The sequence below is a fragment of the Cervus canadensis genome, chromosome 5 (genome assembly GCF_019320065.1).
Source record: "Cervus canadensis isolate Bull #8, Minnesota chromosome 5, ASM1932006v1, whole genome shotgun sequence".
Taxonomy (NCBI): Eukaryota; Metazoa; Chordata; class Mammalia; order Artiodactyla; family Cervidae; genus Cervus; species Cervus canadensis.
The window spans coordinates 95,015,727-95,039,767 of NC_057390.1; the positions used below are offsets into that span (position 1 = coordinate 95,015,727).

The window sequence follows — 24,041 nt, forward strand, 5'->3', positions numbered from 1 at the left end:
ACCCTGAACTCGGAAGGTGGTGGGTGTGTGTGAACGTTACACAAGGACCTTTAAGGCCAAGAGAAATCATTTTAATCTTATAAATATATCCTTTAGTCGCCTCGGCTTATCTCCAAGGCAGTTACACAACTCACACTGACCACCTTGTGTGACCCACAGGCGGCCTGCCGAGGGCTCAACACAGGGCGGAGGCTGGCTTTCACCCTTGGTAGCGTTTCCCATCAGATGAACCCTCACGATGTGAGACATTTCAGAAAGACAGCGCAGTCATGCATGATTGCTTGTTAGAAGGCGTGGTCCCCAAACCCCAGGTTTGGCATGAACAGCTGCCACCCGGGCAGGGCCCTGGCCCTTGCTGGGCAGGGTGGCGGGTGGCTTGGCCCCAGAGCTATAGAAGCTGGCCGGAGTTAGCTCAGCTCTCCCTGCCTGCCCCGAAGCGCTTATTTTTTTTGACAGAATCTTGGGTGAAGAGTCAATGGTCTTGGCCGGGCTGCACCCTACAGGCCCCTCCTGGCATCTCCACGCAGGCCAGGCCGGCTTCCTGCAGAGGGCCCGGGCGTGGAGCCCCCTTGCTTCTCGGAGTGCCCGGCACTCCCCATCAGGAGGGTCTGTGCTTGTCCTAAACCCTGTCCCCGCTTCCACTGTGGGCCGAGGCTCGGAGTCACTGCCAGGGGAAGCGGGGGCAGTCTCCCTCCAGAGAGAGGCCTTCCTCCGCTGGAGTGCTTGCCGCCACCGGGCTCCACCCTGCGCCTCTGACAGGTGGACCGAAGGCTGTCCCCTCGGGCCGCCCAGGTACTTGAATCACCCACATGCCAATGGGGCTGCCCAGACCCTGCCCCCCAGCCCGGACGGTCAGATGTCATCCTCGACGGCGCCGCTGTGCTCGCTGAGGAGGTACCACTTGAGCCTGTCCGGCAGAGGTAGGGCCTTGACCTTGGCGTCCACGGGCCACGGCTGAAGGTAGAGGCGGATGCACACGCGGCATAGGTGTTTGAGGGGCGGGGGGTAGCTCTCCAGCTGCCTCAGGGAGACGTGCAGGGCCTGGATCTTGTCCGCCAGGCTGCCCACGGGGTGGATGTCAAAGTTTTCGGGCAGCTGGAGCTTCTGGGAGTTAGTCACCATGAGATCCAGCACGGTCTCCGCCTTGCGCAGCAGGTCCGCGTGGCTCTCGTCCTCCGCACAGCCTGGGTGGGAGCAGAGCCTCTCGAAGATGATGTGGAAGCCGGACCAGCAGGACGCGCCGTGCAGGGAGCAGTTGTAGGCGGCTCCCGACTCCAGCAGGAAGCGCAGCAGGGGGAAGTGCAGCTTGAAGCTTTTGAGGCAAATGTGCGTGAGGGACTCGTGGGCCGGGCACTCGCTGGGGTCGGCACCGTGGGCCAGCAGCAGCTGCGTGACTTGGAAGCAGAAGCGGTTGATCAGCTGGGCCTCCTCTTTGTCGCCTCCCACTGTCTCGCCCAGCAGGAAGATGATGCAGGTGAACACCGTGTCTCCGTCTTTGGTAGTGGCCTTGACATCCGCCCCTAGGAGAGCCAGGAGGGGGAAAAGGTGGGAGGAGGCCTTCAGCCCCGGCAGAGCCACGCCTCATGGTCCGGGGGGCCGTGTGGAAGGGTGGGGCTCACCTCCTTCCAGCAGGAGCCGGATGTTCTCGGTGTTGTGGATCTGCACCCCATCACTGCTGGCCAGAGCATGAAGCAGGGCTGTCTTACCTAGGGAGGGAGAGCCAGTGAGGCAGGAAGTGGGAGGTGGGGAAGCCAAGGTCAGGCCAGGCCAGCCCAGGGGTGGGAGAGGAAATATAGACCCTCAGGACCAGAGAATGAAGGTTAAAAACAACTCATCTTGGGGATTTCCCTGTGGTCTAGTGGCTAGGACGCTGCGCACCCAATGCTGGGGGTCTGGGTTTGATCCCATACGCTACAACTAAGACCCAGTGCAGCCAAATAAATATATTAAAAAACCAAAACTGATCTCGGGCTTCCCTGGTGGCTCAGTGGTAAAGAATCCACCTGCCAGTGCAGGAGACACAGGTCTGATCCCTGGTCTGGAAGATCCCACATCAGCAGAGCAGCTAAGCCCGTGCTGCAGGGCCCGGGAGCCGCAGCTACTGAGTCCACACGCCCTGGGACCCGTGTTCCCCAAGAGAAGCCTCCAAAATGGAAAGACTGCACACCACAACCAGAAAGGAGCCCCCACTCGCCACAACTAGATCAACATTCACATACCAACGAAGACCCAGCACAGCCAAAAATAAATTATTAAAAAAAAAAAAAAAAACAAACTGACCTCTCAGCTACGGCTGAGGGTGACAGGTTTCTGGCCGTTTTCTCTCCACTGACACAAACACAGGACCAGAAGGGCCAGGAGAAGTAGGATTTTTCTGGACCCTGAGATGCTACCTGAGACCCAGCCTGGGTGGAAGGAAGGCCCGTCACTCAGGAGCTGAGCACACAGGTCCAGCTCCTGCAGATGCCCTCGTGGGGCCAAGATGCACCGCCTCCTGCGCCTCTGTGAGTCAGCAGAAGGCAGCAGCGTGCACCCAGCCGTGCTATGTCATCAGACGGGTTGCCTCCAGTCTGCCTGCCGAGCCATCACCCCAGCTCGCCCGGGGTTGCCTCACGAGGCAGTCTGGCCCAGCCTGGCCTGCTTTTCTCCGGGGGCACCCACCATGCTTGTCGGCCGCATTGACATCTGCTCCGAGGTCCAGGAGGCGTTGCAGGCAGGGCAGGCGCTCTGGCTCCTCGCTGGCCAGGTCCAGGGGGCTGCTCTCGTGGATCTGAGCCGAGAAAGCACAGCCAGGTTGGCCCCGGGGCCTGTGAGCGGCTCGGGGCCCCAGCCACACCCCTCCTGTAGAGCAGGGCTGGCCCTCACCCGGTCCCTGCGGTTGACGTCGGCCCCGTGGCGCACCAGCAGCTCCACCATGTCCGGCTGGTTCCGTAGGACGGCGATGTGCAGCGCCGTGTAGTAGGTGACCGGGTCTGAAGGCGCAGACACAGCTCACATCAGCCTTGCCTGCCGGCACATTCTCACGGGATCCCAGGACCAGCCTGGCAGCCCGGCCCCAACGCTGTGACCCAAGGGCTCCCGGCACCGCGAGGGGTCAGGACACAGCTGTCCTCGTCGGACGCTAGGGTACTCAGTCAGGCCTAGTTTCGGGTCCTGGGGAGGCGTTCCAATGAACGGACAAGGTACTTAACCTGGGTTTCAGTCCCTTTTGTAAAACAGGACCTAAAACAAGGCTGTGCGGATGAATACCCACAAATGCTCAAAGCTGGGTCTCCCAAGTGACTGACTGCAGAATGCCTCAGGCGCCTCCCCCAGCTCCTTGACCTCCCAGGAGCCCAGCAGCCTCTGAGCCTGTCCTCCAAAGGGCAGGAGAAACATGCCCGGCACGCCCTGTATCAGCACAAAAACCCCCACTGGGAACAAGTCAGTCCGGAGTGTCTCCTGGCTGACCTTGCCTGTCCCCCCAGCCCCCACCCAGGGCGAAACAAAGAGGGAAGGAAGATGGCTCCATCAACACTCCCGGGCACACCAGCAAGATGCCAACACTGGCCGGCTGTGATTTATGCCCAATGTGTCTCATCTGTTTCCCCCTCTGCCCGTGGCAGGAACCAGCATGCAGCATGGCTCAGAACCAGTGGCAGAAAATTACTTTCTCTTAGCTCTGGGCACAGCGCCAGCAGCCCCATTTTCGCATTAATGGAAGCAAGGATTTAGCTGAGAGCTGGGGGAAAGTTTGCTAAGTCAATCACCTGATAGAAGCAGTGACCAACTTGCTCCTGATCAGAGGTGGTTAAGGGCCACTGGGAAACCTGCAGGGGGATGGGAGGCCACCCAGTGTGGGCTTCCTTAGTCATCACCCGTGGCACAGATGAGGGCAGCACCTTCCAAAAGCAGAGTCTGAAGGCTGGACCGCCCACCCCCAGCAGGGCCACACTTAAGCCATGCATCCTCCCCAGCCCTCCGGGGTCCGGCAGACCTTCGAAGTTGAGGTTGGCTCCATTCCGCAGGAGCACGGCGGCCGCGCGTGCCAGCCCCAGTTCTGCCATCTTCAGCAGGGCGTTGCTCACGCCTTCCTGGTAAAATGGAGACTGGGCTTTTCTCTCAAGCAGCTCGGTGAGAACAAGGATGCGGCTCTCCTCACTGGCGGCATAACTGGGCCTGGGGCAGGAGAGAGGACCAGCTGAGGGTGGGACCTGCTGGCTGGGCACCCAGTGGCCTTTGGTTTCCCGCAGTCACCCCCATGTTGTCCCCCCCACCTCCCACCCCAGGCAGGGCCCTGGCTCCATGGGGCAGAAAGTCTCTTCCGAAAGCTTGGTGGGAGAAAGAGGACCAAGCTGGATCTCTTCAATGGAGCAGACTCCTCAGGTCTGCTGAGAAAGGACTGGGGCTGTCATCAACCTCCTTCCAAGTCACCCATACCACCTGGCCCCTGGCTTGGGTACAAAGCCTCATACACCTGCGCTGTCGGCACTGAAGGGAACCCTTGTGGCCAAGGGCAAGAACCAGACACCGACTGACCCGGGGCTGAGGGTGCTGCACCCCAGCTCAGGCCACCCCGCAGCCACAGCGATCAGCAGATCTCCCGAAGCCCGATCACACTCAGAGACGTTCGGTCCACCGAAGGCAGAGGCACCCAGAAAGCCCTTTGCACCACAGCCCCAACCCGCCTGCCCACCTCGACAATTCCAACTGATGCCCGAAACACACCCCCATCCCCCTCTCCTCGGCTCTTTTCTCCGCTCCACGTAAGGCAGTATATACCACTTTAACCACTGTCAGCCTCTCCTCTCTGGGGGCACGATCACCACGAAGGCTGAGGGTTTTAGCTCGCCGATGTAGCCTCTAAACGATGCGCTTTCTGAACAGCCTTCCCACAGGTTCGCGTTGGACAGACCCGCGCCTGTCTATACCAAACGGGAAACTCGGGGCTACAGAAAGCTCATCCCGCGCCGCGTTTACCGACTCCACCCTGCTCTTCTGCAACTCCAGGTAGAGAGCACAGGACAGGCGGGGCGCAGGGCGGGGCGCTGAGGTGGAGGCCCTGCCGCCACCCCGCCCCACGGCCCTCCCTGAGCGGGCCGCGGCCGCCTCCACCCATCCCCGCCCGCCCTCGGCCTCATCTGACAGATGAGGACACCGCCCGCCATGTTTGTGGGGACAAGGAAAGGGCTGCCGCGCCGGTCTGAGGCGGGGAAGAGCGCAAGTTACCCGTCCAGGGGCTCCTGCCGCTCGGGGTCCTGGATGCCCAAGGAGCCCAGGATAGCATCCACGAGCGGCTGGTACTCGAAGATAATCCTCCGGAAGCCATGCAGAAACGGCATAGCGGCGGCCGCAGCTTCCACCGAGGCCGAGACGCCGACTGGGGTGCGTCGCGCGGCCCGCGGTCCTGACCAGGTTCGGCCACTCGCTGAGTCCAGTTCCCAGCCCCACGCCCGGCCCGGTGCACCGCCCAACCCGGGACTACGCGCCGGAAGTCACCCGAGCGCTTCCGGCCTGCTCAGGCTCCGGGGAAGGGAGCGCGGGGGCGGCGATAGCGCCCTCTGCGGGTTCGGAGGATCGCGGTGCGATTGGGCGCGCACGCTGAGGGTGTCTTGGCTGGGCCGCCCCGCGGGACTGGAGGGTGCGGACCCGCAGCCAAGCCAGATCCCAGCCCTAGGCCCGCAAGCCCCGTTCCCGGCCCGGCCCGGCTCCGCCTTGCTATCCCGCGCGCGGCCGCTGGGCGCCGTCCGAGCTCCGCCCATTGAGCGAGCACACACCGGCCGGATCCTTGGCCAGCTCTCAGGAAGGCTGAGCCCCCGGTGCCCCCGACTTGGGTCGGACTTGGGCTCGGACCACGGCTGGGCCTGGCTTTCGCCTTCTCCCCACGCTGACTGGCAATGGGGACGATTCCTTAGCCCTGCAGCTTACTAGGGCTTCTTCCACTTTCTGCCTTGATGGACTCAATGAACTTTACTTTCATCTGTATAATGGGGATAATCAAACAAGATCTTGGGTCAAGACCTCTGTTACTGTCAGTCGAGTCTAACAGGAAGGAGCCCGAGGCTGGGGCCGCTTTTCTAGGGAGTAGAGTCTGGCCCTGCGCCTCGCATTCCAACGTCCACAACGTTACAAGGTTGTTATGCAGATCAAGGGACAAGACTTTAAAATTCCGATCAGGTCTCTGAAGACCTCATTTTGCCCCCCCTCCACTGCCTAAAGGAGTGAGAAAAGTGGGGAGTGGGGATCAGCAGGGAATCTGCCTGTAGTCCAGGAGACCCGGGTTCGATCCCTGGGTCAGGAAGATTCCCTGGAGGAGGAAATGGCAACCCACTCCGGTGTTCTTGCCTGAAGAATTCCATGGACGGAGCAGCCTGGCCAACTACAGTCCATGGGGTCGCAGAGTCAGACATGACTGAGCGACTGACGCGCGCGCACACACACGCACATACACAGAAGGCTTGCCGGAAGGGGCTCCAGACCATACAGTCCCTCAGTCCCAGCACACATCTGCCTTGGTTCTCACTCCAGGGAGAAGTACCTTCTCCTTAAGTGAAACTGGAAATTTATTTTGCTCACAAAGAAGTGGAGATTTCCAGCTTGTCTTGTAAAATCAGAGGACTGGACACCTGAGCCCAAATTCCTATCTGGCAACAAGGCCCCTCTGGATGGGCCCCTTGCCCCGGTGCACCTCAGTCTCCGCAGGAGTTCCCCTGGGGGTCTGGAAAAGGATTCACACCCCACCCCTCAGTTGATCCCCTGGCCCTCAATGGCACAGGTGCCCCCAGGTGACCCCTGGGTTTCACAACCCTGTTTGATCCCGAGTCACTTGCTCCATGGCACAGGTGAGGGGCCTAAGGGGCCTGGAGAAGGCTGGAGCACGTGGTCAGTAACCGCAGGAGGCCCATCTTCTAGACCATTCTATGGGGTGCAGGGCAGAACTGGGAGGGGTGGACACAGCCTGGTCCGAGGCCAGCCTCTACCCTGGCTTCGTTCATTCCCTGAGGCTGTGAGAACAAAGCACCAGGAACCAGGTGGCTTAAAACAACAGAAATCTGTTCTCTCCCAATCCTGGGAGCCAGAACTCTGACCTCAAAGTGTTAGCAGGGTCACGCTCCCTCTGAAGACAATAAAGAAGCTTTTTAGCATCTCTGGGCATGGCTTGGCTTGCGTTGGTATCACCTGATCTCTGCCTGGGCATGAAACAACAGACTGGTTCCAAATTGGGAAAGGAGTACATCAAGGCTGTATATTGTCACCCTGCTTATTTAACTTATATGCAGAGTACATCATGAGAAACGCTGGGCTGGAAGAAGCACAAGCTGGAATCAAGATTGCCGGGAGAAATATCAATAACCTCAGATATGCAGATAACACCACCCTTATGGCAGAAAGTGAAGAAGAACTAAAGAGCCTCTTGATGAAAGTGAAAGAGGAGAGTGAAAAAGTTGACTTAAAGCTCAACATTCAGAAAACTAAGATCATGGCATCTGGTCTAATCACTTCATGGCAAATAGATGGGAAAACAATGGAAACAGTGACATACTATTTTTTGGGGCTCCAGAATCACTGCAGATGGTGACTGCAGTCATTAAATTAAAAGATGCTTACTCCTTGGAAGAAAAGTTATGACCAACCTAGACAGCATATTAAAAAGCAGAGACATTACGCTGCCAACAAAGGTCCATCTAGTCAAGGCTATGACTTTTCCAGTGGTCATGTATGGATGTGAGAGTTGGACTATAAAGAAAGCTGAATGCAGAAGAATTGATGCTTTTGAACTGTGGTGTTGGAGAAGACTCTTGAGAGTCCTTTGGACTGCAAGGAGATCCAACCAGTCCATCCTAAAGGAAATCAGTTCTGAATATTCATTGGAAGGACTGATGTTGAAGCTGAAACTCCAATACTCTGGCCACTTGATGTGAAGAGCTGACTCATTTGAAAAGACCCTGATGCTAGAAAAGATTGAAGGCAGGAGAAGAAGGGAATGACAGAGGATGAGATGGTTGGATGGCATCACTGACTCAATGGACATGAATCTGAGCAAACGCTGGGAGATAGTGAAGGACAGGGAAGCCTGGCGTGCTGCAGCCCATGGGGTCGTGAAGAGTCAGACATGACTTAGAGACTGAACAGCAATAAGCAGGTGTTGGTATTACACCCTTTCAACAAGGAAACTGAGGCTCAGAGAGGTTTAAGTGCTCGCCCAGTGTTGCTCAGCTGGGCTGTGTCGTTAACCGAAGTTTGGGGGTCTCTTCCGTATACCTGGCCTCCAGGGCTCAGGTGCCTGCAGCTCCTCTGCTTCTGGGCCTGAGAGGGTCTGGACATGCAGAAGGGAGGGGCTAACCCCTGCTCTGTCCCAGCCCCTGGGCACCACACCATGGAGTGGCCCTGCCGCCTGCCCGTCTCCCAGATTCCTATCTTTAGAAAGCTCCATGACCCATGACCTCCTTCCCATCAGCAAGGGCAACTCTGTTTCCTCCATCTGCCTCCCATTAAGGCTCTCACCCAGGCCTCTCATTTCCGCTCTGAACCTTCTCTTTTTTTCCCTGCCTCTCACTACCCTGCCAGTCCAGCCACTTCCTGCCACCCAACTCCAGGCTTCTTAGCAGGTGGTGGGCCTGGGGCCAAGCACCCAGTGCTCAGAGCCTAGCAGGGTCTGTCCCTGCCCCCTCGTCCCCAGGGAGCTTGGGAGTCGCTCAGAGTACCCAAATCACAGAGGGGGATAACCTTCATATGTAAAGAACTGTTGAAAATCAACAAGAAGAAAACAAAAACACCAAGAGAAGAATGGTCAAAGGACACGCACAGGCATGTCACGAAGGATGCTAAAGGGTTGACCAAAATAAGGAGAGAAGTGTAGCCTGTCCAGCTTTTCAACACTAACAGTGAAGACAGCTGACATGTGGGACTTACCATGTGCTCGACTCTGCTCTATGGAAGCTCAGCAAAGTAAGTTACATAACAGTAGGTGCTGTCTGATCCCACTTGGGGAGAAGTGTGTGTGTGTGCATGTGTGCATGGGAAGGACTAATTCTCTTATTTATTTTTAAGTTTTTGGCCATGCTGCATGGTACCTGGGATCCTTGTTCCCCAACCAGGGATCAAACCCACTCCCCCTGCATTAGAAACACAGGATCTTAACCACTAAACCACCGGGGTAGTCCCCAGGAGTAATTCCCGATGGTCCCGTACTGAGATGCTCAGTCAGTTCAGTTCAGTTCAGTAGCTCAGTCGTGTCCGACTCTTTGCTACCCCATGAATCGCAGCACACCGGGCCTCCCTGTCCATCACCAACTCCCGGAGTTCACTCAAACTCATGTCCATTGAGTCGGCGATGCCATCCAGCCATCTCATCCTCTGTCATCCCCTTCTCCTCCTGCCCCCAATCCCTCCCAGCATCAGGGTCTTTTCCAGTGAGTCAGCTCTTCGCATGAGGTGGCCAAAGTATTGGAGTTTCAGCTGCAGCATCAGTCCTTCCAAAGAACACCCAGGACTGATCTCCTTTAGGATGGACTGGTTGGATCTCCTTGCAGTCCATGGGACTCTCAAGAGTCTTCTCCAACACCACAGTTCAAAAGCATCAATTCTTCGGTGCTCAGCTTTCTTCACAGTCCAACTCTCACATCCATACATGACCACTGGAAAAACCATAGCCTTGACTAGATAGACCCTTGTTGACAAAGTAATGTCTCTGCTTTTTAATATGTTGTCTAGGTTGGTCACAAATTTCCTTCCAGCTGAGATGTTAGTGGTGACTATTTCTAGGGGCTTGGATCAGGGAAATTTTGATCTTTGTGCTTCTGTGTATTTTCCACCTTCTTACCAAGGATTGTGTCTTACCTGAGACTCAAAATGCTAAACCAGCCAGAGGCAGGATCCAGCCCTGAACACTCTCACTCTGGGGGTTGAAGGGAAGACCATTGAGCACCAGAGCAAGGTCTGTCCACAAAAACTTCTCTCCTCCTGGGACTTCCCTGGTGGTCCAGGAACTAGGACTCTGTGCAGGGGGCCTGGGTCCGGTTCTTAGTCGGGGAACTAGACCCCACTTGAGCTAACAGTTCATGTATTGGAACTGAAGATTGGGGACCTCGCGTCCTGTGACTGGGACCCAGTGCAGCCAAATAAATAAATTAATTAAAAACATTTTTTCTCCCGACTTCACCTAGGGACATCCTTCCCAGCACACAGGTCACCTCCCCTGACTGCCCCTCCCCCGCCAAATGCCCTCCCCATCCTCTGGTGCCGTAGGGCCCGGATTGACTGCATGAGTGACACTTTGGTGACCTCAGCAGCCTCTGGTGGGGGGCATCCTGGGCCCATGAATCAGATTAGAAGCTCCACATGGCTTCCCTTGTGGCTCAGCTGGTAAAGAACCCTTCTGCAATGCAGGAGACCTGAGTTCAATCCCTGGCTTGGGACGATCCCCTGGAGAAGGGAAAGGCTATCCACTCCAGTATTCTTGGGAAGCATTCTTGGGCTTCCCTGGTGGCTCAGCTGGTAAAGAATCCGCAGTGTGGGTTCTGGGTTCAGTCCCTGGGTTGGGAAGATCCCCTGGAGAAGGGAACGACTACCCACTCCAGTGTTCTGGCCTGGAGAATTCCATGGACTGTATAGTCCATGGGGTCGCAAAGAGTCAGATGTGACTGAGCGACTTTCACTTCACTTCACTTCACTTCACATGGATGTCTCATCGACTGGTCAGAACACCCCAGGAAGGAAGCGGCAGCAGTATTCCTGTGTCATAGTCCGTGAGACCAAGGCCCGCAGAGAGGACTGACCAGCTCCAGGGCAGCCGGCCAGCAAGCGGCTCCCCAGGACCCGAGCCCGAGCCTGGCCCTTGGCATCTCCCTGGAAACCCACCCCTTGCCCAGCCATGGTCCCCCACATTCCCTCCTGCTCCCCTCCCCCCCACTCCTGCTCACCCTTTTACACACTCACACATGCTCACACACAGGCGCCCTCACACACCCACACGTGCTTGTGACGCTGCATTCACACTCACAAGACATTCTCACATGCAAACACTCACTTGCTGAGACACAATCATGCACACGCATTCACACACACACACTCAGGGCAGAGGCTGCGGGAGGGCCAATGTCACGGCCCCAGCGCTGCACCCCACCCTCCCAGTGGCCCCTGTTGGCAGCCAGTTCTGTCTGTTATAAGGCCCTGGAGGGGGGAATTGGTAAAACTCCCCCCTTTCCCCTTTTATTTCTCTCTCTCTCTTTTGATTTGGCAGAGTTTGCTTAAAGTAAGATACTTGGTATTAGTTAGCCACTCAGTCGTGTCCAGCTCTGCCACCCCATGGACTGTAGCCCACCAGGCTCCTCTGTTCACGGGATTCTCCAGACAAGAATACTGGAGTGGGTTGCCCTTTCCTTCTCCAGGGTATTTTCCGGACCCAGGGATCGAACCCGGATCGCCTGCATACAGGCAGATTCTCCACTGTCTGAGCCACCACTTGGAGAACGCAGCAGCTGCCACAAGGACTAGTCTCCCTCCTCTCCTCGGTGGGGCTGCCAGCTGCAGGCCTGGTGGTCCTGGCAGTGAGGCGCAGAGGGGCGGGCTGGGCGGACCCCCTCTGGTGCGGCCGTGGGGCCACCGCCACCACCCTGGGCTTTCTCCTGTGTGCGCCCCCCAAACTCTTCTCTGTCTCCTTTCCCCTCACCGACACCTGACCCCACCCTGACCCCCCCGCAGCCCTCAGAAGCGGCCCAGCCTGCTTAGCTGCAGTCCCCACACTGAAGGGCCTGGCCCTCTGTGGGGTCAGGGGGCAGCTGAGGGACCAGGGGACCGGGAGCAGGAGTGGCCGGAAGGATCTGGGCTGGGCCAGGGAAAGACTGTCCTGTCCCCTCCCTCGTTCTGTGTCTCTCCTAGGAAGCACCCAGAATTTTCAAGACCCCGCCAACCCCCAGGGACATCTCTGCCGCCATCTTTTCCCCGCTTTTTCCCCACCGCCTGCCGCCCTCCAGGAAATCCGGCCCTGCTGGCTAGAGCCCCTGCTCCCAGGGCAGCCTCCTCCCTGGTGTGTCCCTGCCCCATCCCGCATCCAGACACTGCCAGGTGGTCCTGACGTGGGGCCTGTGAGAGCCAGTTATGGGCTGGGCTAGCCCCTGACGAAGCCCCGAGATGGGCAGTCCAGAGCCGCAGAGGGGATGTTGAGGGACCTCTCCCCTTTCTCTGCCATCCTTGTGATCCTTGTGTGCCCACGTCAGAGGCCTCACCAGACCCCCAGCCTCTTCCAGAAGAGGTGAGTCCTTAGGGATAGAAGGAGAACAGAGAAAGAAGGTACTTACAGCCTGTCTTAGCTCAGGCTGCCGTACAAAGTACCATGGGTTAGGTGGCTCCAACGACAGGCATTTATTTCTCATAGTTATGGAGGCTGAGAAGTTCAAGATCAAGATGCTCGCAAGGTAGGTTTCATTTCGAGGCCTCTTCTTCTGGCTTGTAGGCAGCCGCCATCCTCTGTGTGCCCACATGACTGCACCTTCCTTCCATAAGGGCACTAATCCTATTGCGGGGGTTCCACCCTCATGACCTCATCTAACGCCTTCCAATGGTCATACCTCCTAACGCCATCACATTGGAGGTTAGGGCATCCATGTATGAATTTGCAGAGTGGGGAATACAAACATTCAGTCCACACAGAGCCCCTCAGGACCCCCACCTCGAGATGGGAGGAGGGTCTGGGGCCTGGGCTCCGGCCTGGCTTGTTCTCAACTTAACTGCCTCATGGGCACAAGAAAATGGTGGTTTCAAGGCTCACCTAGGTTCCTTCCTGCTCCAGAAGTCAGGGGTCCTACTGAGAAGGACACTGAACTTCACATGCGGGAACCATCCCAGGCCTCCTCTGGGCACACCCTCTCCACCTAAATGCTAGTCCGTCTGCATCTGCCTCTCCATCCCTGGCAGGCAGGTATGTGTAATCTTGGCCCAGGCCTTGCCCTCGATGAGCCTTGGTCTATCTCCTTGCCAAAATGGGTCGGAGAGGGTGCCCAGGAGGTCTGAACCTGCCCCATGCCTCGCTGGCCTGTGAGCCCAGAGTCTTGATTCCCCCAGACTCCCCATCTGACCCACACTGTCACCAGCTTGGCCTCAGTTCCTGGCAGGCTGGCCCAGAGGCGGAGCTCAGGGCAAGGACCACTCAGACCCCTCCACCCCTTGCAGCTCAGCTGAATGCGAGGCTCTGCCAAGCGAAGGCTCAGAGCCCTTGGGAGGGAGGCAGAGGGGGCACAGAGGAGGGCCCTTTGTGCTCCGGGGAAGCCCCCCACCCCACCCGGCTCCACCGCCATGGGCCCTGCTTGGCAAAGCTGACGGCAGGAAGAGTCCCGTCGGCCATCCGTCAGGGAGACAGAGAGGGCCCGTGCTAGGAGGGGAGCCGGGAAATTTGATCATTAAGAAACCCTCCTGGCTGTCTGGGGGAATTTAATTAAATTGCTAGAGAGGGCTGGGAAAGAGCCACATCTGGAACCAATATGTGGGCTTTGATTTTTTTTTTCCCCCCTCCTCTCTTCTCTCTCTTTCTCTCATTCCCTGCCTCCCTCTCCCCATCTCTGGAAAGGGGAACACAGAAAAGCCTTGGAGTATTGGTTCCTCTGGGACACAGTTCCTGGCAGACGAAGATGGAGGGAAACCAAAGACAGTGAAACCGTGGAGGAGGCACAGAGACAGAAGAACTGGCTGAACACTGCGGCGGAGGCGGGGACGGGAGAGCCAGGGCAGAAGAGGCCTGGGGGCGGGGGGAGTCGTTCCCTGGGATTTGGCCTCAGGGGAGTCAGCAGTGACCAGAGGTCAAGGTCTACTTCGCAGGCCAAGAGAGTAGGTTCCAGAAAATCCCAGAAATCCACACACTCAGCCAAGGGTCCCTCCACTAGCCAGCATTTGTCAAGGCCCTGCCTGGCTTGAAATGCATTGTGGGTGAATCCTCCGGAGGTGTAGGTACAGATGAGAGAGAAGTGACTTGCCCAGGGTCCCAGAGCACACGGGTGGGGGTACAGGGGTTTGATTCCAGGCTTTTCTGGATTCTGCCCAGACGTGCTGCGGGGGTCACAGTGATTGCGATTCCTCTGCTGGGCAGCTGGTACTGGGCACAGGCTTAGGCTTTCCTGGGCAGGAGCTGACTGAGAGAGGAGGTGAGGTCAGAGGCCTTGGGGTCTATCTCTTACCCCTGTGCAGCAGGACTCTCCGGACCCCAGGCTGCAGCCCCAAGCCAGGCCACTGTGCGTGTTCACGTGCAGGGGAGTGGGTGGTCAGCTTCCCGGCCTTGACCCCAGTGACTGACCCATCTGACACTAACCTAGTCAGCCAGATGCCTGCATGTTAGAAACCCTGCCCCTGGACTCCAAGCTTGCCACCCCGCGCCCCTCAGGCCCCCGAGTCCCCTGCCAGGGCTGGGTCTCTACCCTGGGCAGACAACCTCTGGGCTAATTCTCTTCCTCCCCTAAAACCCAATACCTCGCCACCAGCCTGCACAGCCTGGGGTCCTTTCCTGGATCCCACCTTCCCACCCCCGTGCAGGATGGCCGAAGTTCAGCCCTGAGTTCAGTATCCATCTTCACGTTTCATCCGCAGGTTGTGAGCCCAGAGGGCAACCTGGTCCCCGCCATAGTCCCAGGTCCAGCCCAGAGCAGGCGCAGGGAGGGGGTGGCTCCTGTGTGTGTGGAATGGATGCCTCATGACCTTGGTGCATGCAGGGCAGTTGAAAAAGGTCATTCAAGCTCTTGGCTGGGAGGGGAAAGCGAGGCACAGCGAGAACAAAAAGGATGCTTGGAGCAGGTAAGGCTGGAGGGGTGGGGCTCCTTGGCATGTGCTGGGACTCCTGCCTGGCTGCCCCTAGACTCTGTCCCTGTCCCCTGCGAAGTGAAAAGTGGTAGTCACTCAGTCATGCCTGACTCTTTGCAACCCCATGGACTGTAGTCCGCCGGGCTCCTCTGTCCATGGGACTCTCCGGGTAGGCTTCAAGAGTCAGTTTAACACAGCTTCCTTGGGGAAGCCCTCCCCTCCGTGGAGCTCTAATCTGTTTACTTCTCTGCTGAGATTGGCTTATTGACATCTCTGCAGGACCGAGCTCTCTGGGTCACCACGCTACCCCCGTGCTCCAGCCGACTCCCAGTACTGGAAGGCAATCAATAAAAACGTGTCGATAGAGTACTAAGCCCTGCATTCGGGTGCACCAGCTTGTGAGCTGCGGCTGGGTGGGAGTGGTGGGGTGGGGTGGGGGACGTGCCAGGTCCTGCCCTCGGGCTCTGCTCTAGTTCTGTAGTTTTTGTTATTTAGTTGCTAAGTCACGTCCGATTCTTTGCGACCCGTGGACTATAGCCTGCCAGGCTCCTCTGTCCGTGGGATTTCCCAGGCAAGAATACTGGAGTGGGTTGCCACTTCCTTCTCCAGGGGATCTTCCTGACCCAGGAATCGAACCTGTGACTCCTGCATTGGCAGGTGGATTCTTTACTGCTGAGCCTCCAGGCAAGCCCGCTCTAGGTCTGGGGGAGTAATGGCGGTGGTGATGTGGCCGCTGTAATAAGTGGAGCGTGCTCTGGGGGGGCAGGCCCGGGGCACAGGCTAGGGATGACCAGCAGAGGCTTTCTGCAGCCTCGTGGTGAGCTGAGGGGTACAGATAATTCTTTTTATCCTACCATTGGACTGATAAATAAAGGAAGATTTAGGGAAACTGGGCGGGGGGGGGGGCGGGGAGAGATTGGAGAGTGCCCAAGTTGGGACTGGAACTCAGCACTGTCTGGGGTGGTTTATGTCAGTTCATCCCTGCATAACCATCGAGTCATGGAGGGCAGGGAAAGAAGGTCTCCAGGTATGCTGAGCGGTGGGAGGCAGCTGGGCTGGGGTGGGATGGGAAGGTGGAGGACCAGAGGCCAAAGGGCTGCAGTGAGATCTGGGTGATCAGACGGGGTGGGGGTGGGGGCCACACGGGGCATCGGGCCAGCCGCCCTAAGGGAAGGAGCGGGAAGACCAGTGGCAAGCCCTAGCAACCAGCCTACTGGGCCGTCCACACCGCCCCGGGATCCGAAACAAACCAGGAGGGAGGCTTGGGGCCCCACTTGGAGGCCCTGACAGGGTGATGATGTACAGAGTTTTAAATAAATGGATGTCTTTGGGGCGCATTGTCTGGAGAGAGAAAAAATGGCCATGCTCTTCCCTACTCCCGCCTCCCATCCCTCCCCCCACCCCAGCCAAAGGGAAAAAAAGGAGAAAAAGAGGGGAAAAAATCCATCGCTACAGCTAAAAAGGAAATTGCATTAATACAGATTGTTTTATTTAAAAAACCTTGACCTCCACTTCAAAAAAAAGTCATTAGACATTCTCCTTCTCAAAGGCCGCCGAGTGATTACTGGGAGGCCGGTCCATTTCTCAATGACTTACTGTTCCTGGCTGCTCGAGGGAAATGTGTGAGGAATCGGGAGTAATTTAAGGCTCCCTGCAGAAAGGTGTGTAAATCTTTGCATGTCTAAAGAAACTTTACCAGACCACTAAGTCAGAGGAAAAGAAAACTGGAAGAGCCCCCCCACCCCCCCACCTCCTTTTTTTTTTTTTTTTTTTTTCCTTTTTTTGCCTTTGGAACTCTGATCTCTTTGATCGTAAAAATGGTCATATTTCACCCCCAAAATATCAGCAATCAGCGAACTGAGGAAGTGGGGGCCCATGGGGAGTTTAACCAGCGATTAGGCCCTTGGTTTAATTATTTAACGCCTGCCTGGATCGTACAGGCTGTGAACACACTCTCCTGGCGAGGGTTCAAGATCGAGTTATAAATAATAATAACTATTAGATCCCCAATTAAGCCAGTGAGCTGAATGCCCCAGCCCTGTCTTTCAGCCCCACCTTGTCCGCCACCACGGCCCCCGCCCCCATGCTGAGTGCGGCCTCGAGTAGCTCCACTCGGCTCACCGCAGAGTAATCACAGCAAGATGTTGGCAGGCCCGCGAGGGAGCCAGGGCAGGGCCCGAGGGCTCCGGAAGCCTTTGTGGAGGCTGGGGGTGCCCTGGGCCTAGCTAGGCCCATGCCCCTCACCCTGCATCCTTCCCTGGATTCCTGGGGAAGCCAGGGATGGAGGGGGTGGGATGGATCACCGGCTGGAGGGGGTGCCTTTCCCCTCCAAGACTCAGATTGTCCACCTATAACAGAAAGGACTTCTCCAGCAGGGCTCAACCTGGGAGTCACATGGGTCCCCAGAGCCTGAAGCCTACAGCTTGGAAGACGTCTTTGTTGGAACAGAGTGCCTGGCGCACCTGAGTTGAGTCTGTGATGCTCTGACTGCCGAGATTAAACAGGAGCCTCTCTTGAGTGTCCGTCCCATCGCGGCTTCGTGCTCCTCCAAAAGGCCTCAGTATTCAGCCCGTGCACGCGCGCCCAGTGACTTCAGTCATGTCTGACTCTTTGCAGCCCTACGGATCCACCAGTCCACGGGGATTCTCCAGGCAAGAATACCGGAGTAGGTTGCCACGGCCTCCTCCAGGGGACCTTCCCCACCCCGGGATCGAGCCTGCGTTTCTTATGCCTCCTGCACTGGCAGGTGGGTTCTTTACCACTAGCACCACCCAGGAAGCCCTCTGTACACAATAGGTGCTCAGTAAACCGCTGTGGCATGAGTTGCTCAGGACCATTTCCCATTGGTCCTGTGAAGCCTGTGAGCCCTGCCCCGAGGGCAGGTAGGTAAGAGGGGTTGTCGCAGGTCCAGAGTGTAAGTAACCTGGGCACCACGCCGTGCCCACCGGGAGCCCTGCATGCAGCAGTTCTTAATAGGAGCCTGTCATTTGGCCCGAGACCCAGATCCAGGCCTGTCCCAGCCCTGGGCGGGTCTTCGGGTCCCCAGAACTGCCTGAATGCCATTGTAGCGTGGCTTAGACCTAGGGCATCCTGCCAGCCAGGTGTGTCCTGGGCAGTAGAGATTCTGACCACCAGCCATCCGACCCACCATTCTCTTTCGGAATAAGCCTGCGTGGAGCCCTACTGTGCGCTGGGTCAGGGCCTGCATCACTTCTCCTTTCTCCACCCGTGCAGGCTCTGCAGACACGGCGGTGTAAAGGATAGAGCAGGCAGTTTACAGATGGGACGCCAAGGCTCAGAGAGGAAAGCACGCAGCCCAGAGTCACAGAGCAGGCCAGCCTCGTGCCCAGCCAAGTCTTCCCATTTAGGACAGGTTCTCTTTGCTCTTTTGACTTTATCAAAGCCTTCTTTCTTTTTTTAAGTCTTTATTGAATTTGTTATAATATTGCTTCTGTTTTATGTTTTGGTTTTTTGGCCACGAGGCACGTGGGCTCTTAGTTCCCCAACCAGGGATCAAACCTGCGCCCCCTGTATTGGAAAATGAAGTTTTAACCACTGGACCACCAGAAAAGTTCCCCAAAGCCTGTTGCTACACCCATCAGTGCCGTTTATTGACTATTTTCCACTTGCCAGGCTCATGCTGGGCTTTTTGCTCAACTCTTACGCAGATCACTTCATTTGATTCTCACAACAGCCCTGTGAGATAGGTCCCATTGTTACCTCCATCTTACAGGTGAGGAAACTAAAAGGCCAAGAGGTTGGGTGACCCGGTGAATGTCATGCAGCTGGAAAATGTCGAAGGCAGGGGCCACTGCATCAGAAACACTTAAACACAGGAAAATGAAAAAGTCATGTGAAAGGAGAGGAAAAGAGAAGTTAATACACTGACTTGCCTCCTGGACAGAGAAGTACTGTGATTATGTCTCAACACTATCTGGGATTCCTGGAAGCCAGGGCAAAAAGGGAAACACAATGGGTTGTGCAGATCTCATTACTTGGTCTTTATTTTTTAAGGCGGGACCATAATGCTTCAAGAGAAACAAATGACTTCTTAGCCCTAAATCCTCATGGGACAACTTGTGATGGTTAGAAGCCTGACAAGCTTACCAGGAGATGGAACTCAAGCTGTCCAGTCTCCGTCCCCCTCCCCTCACAGTCGTTGGGAGGGTGCTACAAGGCGATGTGGTTCAGTACCTCTCCGGGCTTGCAGGAAGGCTCAGTGAATAACGAGCCCCCTCTATCTGGAGGACATCTCTTTCTTTGGACTTGAAGGTAGAGCAGAAACATTTTTCAAAGGGATATAGTATTTCACCCCTTGCCAAGAACTGAGAACCAGTCACTTCAGTAGGATTTCCTGGTGTGGAGGGTCCTTAGGAAGGAAACTGAGGCCAGGAAAAGGTTGGGCGGTGAGCTGAGGGAGGGCACCAGATGTTCTGCCCCGTTTAGGCTTGGCTCCGCTTCCCGCAGGGTGGACCGGGGTCTGGGGTGAGCAGGGAGCCCCGCTGTGATAGCAGCCTGACACAATATTTACAGAACCCTGTGATCTGTCACGGTCACGCCTGGTCACATCTGAGTCACATCGGCCTGCAGTGTTTACGATTCCCCAGACGTGCAGAAGTGAACACAGCTTGGCCCGCGAGCCTCTGTGTGCTATCCCTGCTAAACTGTCTCCTTCAGAAGAGGCTCTTGGGTTTGTGGCTGCAGGGGCTGATCAGGTGAACAGAAGAGCTGCAGGACGCCACGTTGTCCTTGGTCTCTGTTTCTCCATCTGTGAAATGGGCTTAGTCCTTTAGTGATTGACAGTCAAGTGTCCTACAGAGGTTGTTACAGTGAAAGAATGGCCCAATTATAGACACAGAACCATTCCATAAGAAAAATGAGTAGTGAATATAATCAGACATTTTGCAAATAAATACAAGTAGCTGTTAAAGTAATAACCTCTATGAGAAAAGAATCTGAAAAAGCGAAGACGTTCCTTTGCCAACAAAGGTCCATCTAGTCAAAGCTATGGTTTTTCCAGTAGTCATGTATGGATGTGAGAGTTGGACTATTAAGAAAGCTGAGTGCTGAAGAATGAATGCTTTTGAACTGTGATGTTGGAGAAGACTCTTGAGAATCCCTTGGATTGCCAGGAGATCAAATCAGTCAATCCTCAAGGAAATCAGTCTTGAATATTCATGGGAAGGACTGATGCTGAAGCTGAAGCTCCAATACTCTGGCTATCTGATGGGAAGAACTGACTCATTGGAGAAGACCCTTATGCTGGGAAAGATTGAGGGCAGGAGGAGAAGGGGACAACAGAAGATGAGATGGTTGGATGGCATCACTGACTCAATAGACATGAGTTTGAGCAAGCTGGGGGAATTGGTGATGGACAGGGAGGCCTAGCGTGCTGCAGTCTATGGGGTCGCAAAGAGTCAGACACGACTGAATGAACTGAACTGATATGTATAACTGAATCATATTGCTAAATACCTGATACTAACACAACAATGTAAATGAACTGTACTCCAATATAAAATAAAAATTAAATTAAAAAATTAAAAAATAAGCAGAGTAGCCATTAAATATTCCCATTCAGTGATTAATTCAAGCAGAGACATTACTCTGCTGACAAAGGTTTGTATTGTCAAGGCTATGGTCTTCCCAGTGGTCACGTACAGTTGTGAGAGCTGAACCTTAAAGAATGCAGAACACCAAAGAATTGATGCCTTCAAACTGTGGTGCTGGAGAAGACTCCTGAAACTCCCTTGGGCAGCAAGGAGATCAAACCAGCCAACCTTAAGGGAGATCAACCCTGAATATTCACTGGAAGGACTGATGCTGAAGCTGAAGCTCCAGTATTTTGGTCATCTGATGAGAACAGACAACTCATTGGAAAAGTTCCTTATGCTGGGAAAGATTAAGGGCAGAAGGAGAAGAGGGTGTCAGAGGATGAGATGGCTGGAAAGCATCACCGATGCAATGAACATGAACTTGGGCAAATTCTGGGAGATGGTGAGGGACAGACAGGGAGGCCTGGCGTGTTGCAGTCCATGGGGTCTCAAAGAGTCCGACATGACTGGGCGACTGAAAAACAACAACAACATGTATATTAAAAGAAGAAAATGCTTTTTAAAATTTAAAGTAAGTTATTACTATTATTTTATTTACTTATGGCTGTGCTCAGGCTTTCTCTAGTTGCAGCGAGCAGGGGTTACTCTCCAGCTGCGGTGCTCAGACTTCTCATTACGGTGCTTCTCTTGTTGCAGAGCCTGGGCTTCAGTAGTTGTGGCCCATGGGCTTAGTTGCCCCACAGCATGTGGAATCTTCTCGAACAAGGGATGGAACCCATGCCCCTTGAACTGGCAGACGGGTTCTTAATCACTGGACCACCAGGGAAGTCCAAGTTATTATTAATATTATCATCCTTCTTCCTGGTCTGTCGGTGGTATGACGAGAGGAGGAGTTGGGCAAGAACTCAGGCATTCACAACCGGATCCAGAGAAGATTCAAGGGCCTGTTTTCCATGCCCAGCAGAGGTCACGGGAGCAACAAGGAAACAAGTAGAGGCTGTTCAGTGGCTTCCTCAAGTTCCTGATCTGCAGCATCAAGAAGCTGGAAGTAACACTGTTGCTGATGTGCAAAAGATCTAAGTGTGCTGAGAGTGTCCGGGTGTTTTCTTAACAGCTACAAAGCTGTCCGGGAAGAGCAGCCAGCCGGCCATCAGAGTCACCCATCCCAAGAGGAGGCTGTGCGGTAAAGAAAGAGAATAGACAGCTCTTGGGCACATTTTATTCACGTTAAATAAAACCATAAAGACTTGTCCCATCAGTAGAGAAAATAATTAAAGTAGCCCATGCTCTTCAGGGGTAGAAATTGATACAACCTTTTTGGAGGCTATGTAGCAATATTATCAAAAGTCTTAAAATCTTTGGCCAGTATCTGTGACTCAATGCCTTAGCCCTCTGCTGCTGTAACAAATGATCACAAACCTAGTGTTTTAAAACCATACAAAGGCATTATGTTAACCTTTTCAGAGAACAGATGTTGTTGTTGTTGTTCAGTGGCTACTCTTTGCATCGGACCCTTTATGACCTCATGGGCTGCACGCCCGGCTCCTCTGTCCTCCAGCATCTCCCAGAGTTTGCCCAAATCCACGTCCATGAAATCGGTGATGCCATCTAACCGTCACATCTTCTCCTTTTGCCTTCAATCTTTCTCAGAGACAGAAGTCCTGGGCTAAAATGAACGTCCTGCAGGGCTGCATTTCCTTCTGGAGGCTCCAGGGAAGAATCTATTTTCTTGCCTTTTCCAAGGTCTAGAGGCTGTCTGTGTTCTTCAGTCAGTGGCTGCCTTCTTCCACCTTCAAAGCCAGCACTGCCCAGTCAAGTCTTTCACATTGCATCACTCCAGCAATGACTCTCCTGTCACTCTCTTCTACTTTATTTATTTTTAAAATTATTTTTATTTATTTTTTGGCCTTGCTGCGTGCCATGTGGGATCTTAGTTCCCTGACCAGGGAATGAACCCGCATCCCCTGCATTGGAAGCACAGAGTCTTAACCACTTGACTGCCAGGGAAGTCCCGCTCTTCTACTTTAAAGGACCTATTCAGATGATCTAAAACATTCTCCCTGTTTTAAGGTCACCTGATAGGAAAACTTAATTCCATCTGCTACCTTAGTTTTGCCTTGCCATACCACAATTTCCAGGGATTATCATGTCAATATCTTTGGGAGGTTGTTATCTGCCTACCACATCCAGATATCCTATTTCTAGGTATTTACGATCAAGAAAGTAACTATGGATGTATAATAATAGGGAATGATGTACAGCAATGGGGAATAATGTATCACTAGGTTTTCAGTAAAAATAATAGTGGACAAGACTAATGACATAATGTGCAAGCTATTAAAAACCACAACATAATTTGACTTTTATAATGTTTTTTAACTATTCTCTCATTGATCAAGAATATAGATAAAAGCTAGAAAGATAAACTCTATTTTCAGCTCACTCCTTTTTCTTGTCTTATAGCTTCTTCTAGGTCTTCAATTCAATACTGAATAAATAGGAAGATTATCATCAATCTCATTAAACCAACTATATATATATATGTATATAAAACCTATTGTGTCTCAGAAATCTCTAGGAGTGGGATATATGTGCTTTTATTTTCTTAATTTTATTCGTGTATTCTAAAATCTCTGTAATAAACATGTCACTTCTGTAATAAGAGAAGTTAACTTTTTTTTTAAAGCATGCAAGCTTTCAAGACAGACAAATATGCATTTTTACTCATGCTCAGACTTGGAAGCCAGTCTCGAACAGAGGTACCAACTAAGGATCAGCTCCTCTCCGCAGAGCAGGGGCTCCCTCTGTTCCCTTCACTTCTTCTCCTTCCCCCCCTGCTTAGAGCAGGGCCTGGTTCAACAACCACTCATTGAACAGAGACGTTCCAAACTGGAATCTTAGTCTCCCTTCATTGCCCACTCTGGGTTAGCATCACAGGATTTATCTAAATCACCGTGGAAGTCACTTATCTTTTAGCTGTATCCCTTTCAGGTAATGAGTTCCATCCTCCCCAGGTTAGCTGGCGTTTCCTGGGGTGCATTCCAGGCTCCCTCAGGCCTGGAGCTCTTGCTTAAGAGCTGAGCTATAGAATAGCAGTCAGTGCCACTTGCCCTACTCTGCCATCCTTGTACCACCCCAGCCACCAGCCCCAGGACTGGCCAGGGGAATTAGCAACCTGATAACAACAACATGAAGAATGCCAAATTCACAAGAATCTTTTCAAATTGGTCCCTTTATCATACAGATGACAGATCACATTCAGGGAGGACCAGCAAGTGACCTCTTCGAGGCCACACAGCTAGTAAATGGCAGTGCACAGATTCAAACTGGCGTCTCCTCAGCACTAAAGCTGGAGTTTGCCATCACTGCCTTCCATGACTTTTTGGAATAAATGTTTTTATTTTTTTTATCTTTTAAAAAATTATAATTTTTTTTTGGCTGCGCTGGGTCTTTTTTTGCTACACTTTTTCTCTAGTTGCAGCAAGCAGGGGCTGCTCTTCATTGCGGTGCGCTGGCTTCTCCTTGCAGAGGCTTCTCTTATTGCGGAACACAGGCTCTAGGGCATGTGGATTCAGCAGGGGTGATACATGAGCTTAGTGGCCACGTGGCATGTGGAATCTTCCAGGGCCAGGGATGGAACCTGTGTCCCCTGCATTGGCAAGCGGAATCTTAACCAGTGGACTTCCAGGGTAGTCCCCTAAAATTGGTAACTGTTAACGCTAA

General features: G+C 54.2%; 1 protein-coding gene and 1 long non-coding RNA gene across 4 annotated transcripts; one reads left to right on the plus strand and one right to left on the minus strand.

The window, feature by feature from the left end:
* Window positions 1-55: 55 nt before the first annotated feature.
* ASB6 (ankyrin repeat and SOCS box containing 6) lies at window positions 56-5,459 on the minus strand. Of its 3 annotated transcripts, XM_043469809.1 has the most exons (7): window positions 5,209-5,430; window positions 4,762-4,904; window positions 3,977-4,158; window positions 2,866-2,972; window positions 2,662-2,770; window positions 1,620-1,706; window positions 56-1,520 (listed from the first exon to the last, which is right to left on the minus strand). In XM_043469809.1, exons 3-7 carry the CDS (start codon window positions 4,044-4,046, stop codon window positions 853-855), a joined length of 1,041 nt encoding a protein of 346 aa, XP_043325744.1. In that variant the 5' UTR covers window positions 4,047-4,158; window positions 4,762-4,904; window positions 5,209-5,430; the 3' UTR covers window positions 56-852. The 3 variants fall into 3 exon arrangements, with proteins under 3 accessions (XP_043325744.1, XP_043325742.1, XP_043325743.1); XM_043469807.1 differs by lacking the exon at window positions 4,762-4,904 and having other exon boundaries at window positions 5,209-5,459; XM_043469808.1 differs by having other exon boundaries at window positions 4,762-5,430.
* A 2,539-nt stretch (window positions 5,460-7,998) lies between these two features.
* LOC122442259 lies at window positions 7,999-17,468 on the plus strand. Its single transcript, XR_006269616.1, has 4 exons — window positions 7,999-8,928; window positions 13,544-14,757; window positions 16,313-16,424; window positions 17,139-17,468. It is a non-coding gene; the product is annotated as an uncharacterized LOC122442259 (long non-coding RNA).
* The last annotated feature ends 6,573 nt before the right edge of the window (window positions 17,469-24,041 follow it).

What these genes read in the sequence shown, in the direction of transcription:
- ASB6 (XM_043469807.1), bottom strand. Translation starts at nt 5,321, where the DNA reads ATGCCGTTTCTGCATGGCTTCCGGAGGATTATCTTCGAGTACCAGCCG. An exon ending in ACGTCAACCGCAGGGACCGG is followed by an intron (nt 2,771 to 2,865) that starts GTGAGGGCCAGC and finishes TTCTCGGCTCAG; the next exon opens with ATCCACGAGAGCAGCCCCCT. An exon ending in CAATGCGGCCGACAAGCATG is followed by an intron (nt 1,707 to 2,661) that starts GTGGGTGCCCCC and finishes CTCCCTCCCTAG; the next exon opens with GTAAGACAGCCCTGCTTCAT.